We start from the raw sequence: 4,791 nt of genomic DNA, 5'->3' as shown, positions 1-4,791 counted from the left end.
AAAATTAAAACTTTAACATTTTTACTACCCTAATCTCGTGAATAATTTGCCACGTCTACGAGCTTCTTGAAACTTTCCTCGGTATTGATTCAAGAAAATTTCCCAACCCATTCAACATGTAAATTTTTTTAAAAATATGATGAAAAAAAATGAAATCTTAAGCATATTTCTGTTAGATCAGAAATCAAAGTAATTGAGAGTTGAAATCTTCAACTTTTAATCGCTTTGCTTCCTGATATAACAGGTCTTATAATTATTTTGAACCATCCTTATTTTACGTCACTAAATTTTGCAACGTTAATTGTTATTTCGTAACACTTTATATGTATATTTTGTAGAGCATGCATAAACAAACAGTAACTAAGTAATTTCGGGAGATTACTTTGAATAATCACTTCAAAATTACTTAATTAACCTATGACATATGAATTCATGAAAATCTCTTAGATCCACCATTTTTACGGAAAAGCCATGAAAACACTATTATATCGTAAATCGTAAAACTACTAAAAATATTTAAGTATGAAATATAAAATTATTCTGTAAATAAACAACCTACTTTACCCTCCAGATTTTATTAATCCATCGTGAGCCCATTTACTGTGTTACGTAAATGTATTAAATTTTGTCTGCCAATTGTTCAATCATACTTTGTTCCAAATTATTTCAAGCTGCTATATAATATTTCCAAACCGAGAATAAATTATATTTTCTTTCAGGATATGTGTAGCGTATGTTATCGATCGCTATTCTGTGAAAAATAAAAAGCTCCTAATTATAAAAACTGAACGAATTATTTTTACAAATTTTAGACGTTTTCAAATAGTTATATTTACCGAAAATGTCATTCGTAATCTCAATATTTCGAACACTATTGGTTTCTAGTTTCCGTATCTAGATCGCTGATAGTAAATTCTTAAGATTCATTTTTCTATTGACTTTATCTCTAAATTCATTGAATATCGTTCTATGAAAAGAAAAACAATAAAAATATAAGTCGCAAGTAAAAAAAGATTAATCAAATTTATCATCTACTGTTATAAGTTGTAACTTCTAAGCAATTATATTATAAAAAATAATATATACGTAAGAATAATTTGTAGTACATCTTGTAAATGTTTCCTAAAATACTATTGAAACATTATTTTTATTACATAACATTGGGTAAAGAGTAAAGGGAGAGTAAAAAATTGAAATATTTTATTTATAAAATTACATTTATCAAATTGTTTTCTTATGTTTGTTCTCACCATTTTCCGAAAGTACGTCCTTTTTCAGCTCGTAAATCTAAAAATGGGAAAAAACACATTATAGCACATTATCGTGACTACTGAAACAAAAGTGTATGTAGCAAAGTACATACTTGTATATATGCTTCAGTTAACGTAATCATCTGTGGCAGAATTTGAGTCACATGTAAATCTTGTAATTCGTACCACTGACCAGTTGCTCTATGTAAAATATGGACCCTATAAGTACCTTGACCAGGTTCTCCATCATGAACTATATTTGCTACTAAATCGTACGTGGTATAAGGATGTCTTTGCTTTACTTCGGGCGTTAAAATGTCTCCGAAATCGACATTTCTAAAATTTAGAAATATCGATTAATGTTTTAATAGCTATTTTTCAAAATTGAACAAAATGAAAACACTGCTTACTTGACTGGGAAATTAACTATAGTAGGATTTTTTTCCACGAAAAATGTATTCTTTGTGAATCTCTGCAAGAAAATATACGCGCGATTATTACGAAATTTACATTAAAAAAATTATTTACTTACTTTAATGTAAAGTATAAGGTAAGGAGGGAGCTCTGTAATTTCAAATCTTTTCATAAAATTCTCCTTGTAAGTTTTATACTCTTTTTCAGTCACAGCGTTAAATTTATTTAATAGTGTGTATAAATTGACCTAAAAAATTAATAGATTATGTATGTCATATTTCGTTTGTCTTGTTTCTTATTCAACGTACTTGAGGAATAATATTTTCCGTAAATTGATCCTTGAATAGAGGTGGTGGAGGTAAATCACAAGTTAAATACAAGAATGGACTTTCTGTTATAGTTTCACCATATTCCACAGTATTAAGCAATTCACTTCGTTGAGTTTCATCTAATTCAAGTGGTGGGATTTTTCTTGTGTATATACGCATATGACCCAAAAATGTTTTATATACTATACTAGAATCACGTTTCTTTGTACCATTTAATGCTAAATGAAGGGCATTTAAAAACCATGATAGAAAATCAATTGGGTCGCCTGTAAATTATATTTCAATACATGAAATCTATTATATCGATAGAAATTGCTACTTCAATGTATGTACTATGTTGTATACCCTGTTCAGTAAATTGAAATCGCTTTTTACTCCATAAGACAACAGCTTGTAACATTTCATGAGGACTGACGTGTGCCTTAAAGTTACGTGGATTCCATAGTTTTCTCATTAGCTCCCCGAATCTTTGAACTAGAAGATACGAGGAGTCACCAGGTGGCCTTTTTACGTGAGAATAATTTGACTCTCTTAGAAAGAAATCCCTTAAAGGCGTAACATGAGAAAGTGCCTACAACAAATATAGCTTATATCATTGCTATATTAATCTTAGCTTTATAACAATTAATGAATCTACGTATCTAGTAAGATACTTACTTGTAAAATAACATTGCAATAATCATTGGCTTTAATGTTATTCATTCCCACAATGCCGGGGGAATACAATGAGCCATCTATAGCTCTTGATAATTTATCGCTTTTGTCCAATTGAGCTATCTGTGCCTTATCGAATGTTGGGTTTAAGACATATTTTATATCATCTAGCGAAGAATCTAAGAACAATAGTTCTACGTTAGAAGCTGTTACCCCTTGGTATACAATAACTAACAGTATTATAATGTTTCCTTACCGATGATCTCATAGTTATCAGGTAAACAATAAAACTTTAGAGTATGAAGATTCAAGAAAACATGGTGACTTTCTGCCACACTATGTGTGTATGCATGAGTATTAGTACCTCTTCCTTGAAAATATTTGCCACACACAAGGCAAGCATACACATTAATTCTTGACAACGATACAGAACACAGTTTCTCAAAATCAAAGTCTAAAAATTGACGATTTATTGTATCTAAATAAGGACACAATCGAGGTGCATCTGAATTTGTCCTGGCAACTTTAACGTATTCTGCAATTAAATACATTAGTAACATACCATTCTAACCTAGATTGGAGCTTACAACTTCCTAATTGAATGAAAAATTTGTACACATTTGATAATAAATACATATAATATAAAAAACATTCAAACAATATAAACAGTATTTTTTCTTATGATAATAATTTAGAATATGACAATTGTAACATATGAAAACAGACGTAACCTCAAAATATAAACGTAAACAATGAATGTTTATCACTCCATTATCTTTACAGTGAACTTTTAAGTCAAATAATAAAAGAACGCATAAAAATTATAGCCACAAATGCTTACTTCCAGTATCTTCGTCTAAAACACGTTTATCTAATAATTTTCGTTTTTGTTGATTCTCCTGTTTATTCGTCGCCATTTTACTTAAAGATCACGAAAGAAAATATTTTCACCTGGTAATGCATTTATGAAATATATTTACAAACAAATAAAATGGCACATTAAATTAAATGCATTTAAAGTACCATGTAGGTGTGTATTAAAATTATATAAATACAGGCAAAGCCATTAAAAAAGTAAACGAAGATGTTTCACTCAAGTCTAGATTTGATAGAAAGTGATAGAACATTCAAAGTTAGCGCTGCTTATTTTGAACTTAGTCCTTTCTCATTACTTTAGAAAATATTTTGTAATTGCTGAATATAATCTTTCAAAATACTTTCCAACAACATTTTCAAAAACAAATATTCAAATCAGCAGAAATACATACACAATAAAAACAATAAAAAAAGCAGCCATATAGGGCGCTAAAGTTTAATTATCAAATTATTTCACAAGTATATATAAACAAAAATGTCAATCAATTATATATGCAACACAATTTCATTAATCATATAAAAGTGATCAAATTTTCAATGTTCATTAAATAAAAAGCTTCTAAAATGCATGCAAATACTATTTCATGCAAAACTAAAGCGAGCTTAGTGACAAAGTAGTAACGAGAATGAATCCCCATCCAAGGATGGCGAATCATTTGTAGTTTCCCATTCTTGCAGGGACTCTTCGGCATAGCCTTTTCTTTCTTCGGGCGGACCACCCAGCTGAAACTTAAGTTTAGGTGCTCAAGATTCCCCGATTCATCGAGAACAATCCAAAGTTCAGTAGTTCGGGTAGTAGCACGAGAGCACGACCAGCAATTGCATGGAAGCCTAGGACCTCCATCGTATTTCTGTTCGTGCACGCGTGGAGAATCTTAGGCACAGCGACGGATGTCGCTGAATTTGGAAAGCCAAGAGGCAAAACTAAGGCGATGGCAAGCTCCTATCGCGCAAGCTTTACCCTCAATTCTCCAAATGAAATAATTCCAGAGGCAAGTCATCACGCGAGAACGCGCCTACCCGATCAGAGAGACTGTGATGACCTGTCCTGGCCCTACCTACTTATATCTAACATTCACACCAGAAGGTAAACTACCTGCCTATCTAATTGGTTCCACAGCCCTATATTTAAGAAATGGCAAAAAGACAATCACACCAATCGCGCCACCCTCCTCCCCCCACCCACGTCTCTTTCACTCCACGATTCTCACACATAACACCCGGGTGCAAGGGCCTAAACTAGAGAGGACGTCCCGGGACGCCTCCGT

At 31.6% G+C, this 4,791-nt stretch overlaps 1 protein-coding gene across 1 annotated transcript; it reads right to left on the bottom strand.

Moving 5' to 3' along the window:
• Positions 1 to 1,185: 1,185 nt before the first annotated feature.
• Usp39 (ubiquitin specific protease 39) lies at positions 1,186 to 3,618 on the bottom strand. The gene is made up of 9 exons (XM_076383261.1): positions 3,489 to 3,618; positions 2,904 to 3,182; positions 2,651 to 2,826; positions 2,339 to 2,564; positions 1,973 to 2,259; positions 1,783 to 1,911; positions 1,661 to 1,722; positions 1,364 to 1,586; positions 1,186 to 1,287 (listed from the first exon to the last, which is right to left on the bottom strand). The coding sequence occupies exons 1-9, from the start codon at positions 3,562 to 3,564 to the stop codon at positions 1,222 to 1,224; spliced, it is 1,524 nt and encodes a 507-aa protein (XP_076239376.1). The 5' UTR covers positions 3,565 to 3,618; the 3' UTR covers positions 1,186 to 1,221.
• Between the last annotated feature and the right edge of the window lie 1,173 nt (positions 3,619 to 4,791).

This window comes from Calliopsis andreniformis, chromosome 8 (genome assembly GCF_051401765.1).
Source record: "Calliopsis andreniformis isolate RMS-2024a chromosome 8, iyCalAndr_principal, whole genome shotgun sequence".
In the NCBI taxonomy this organism is placed as follows: Eukaryota; Metazoa; Arthropoda; class Insecta; order Hymenoptera; family Andrenidae; genus Calliopsis; species Calliopsis andreniformis.
This window is presented reverse-complemented; position numbering and strand designations above follow the sequence as displayed.

Bases quoted from the DNA above. Each gene is read 5' to 3' on its own strand.
- Usp39 (XM_076383261.1), bottom strand. From the start codon at position 3,564: ATGGCGACGAATAAACAGGAGAATCAACAAAAACGAAAATTATTAGAT. The intron at 2,827-2,903 runs GTAAGGAAACAT...TATTGTTCTTAG, and splicing joins TGATAACTATGAGATCATCG to ATTCTTCGCTAGATGATATA. The intron at 2,260-2,338 runs GTATACAACATA...TATAATTTACAG, and splicing joins ATTTCAATTTACTGAACAGG to GCGACCCAATTGATTTTCTA.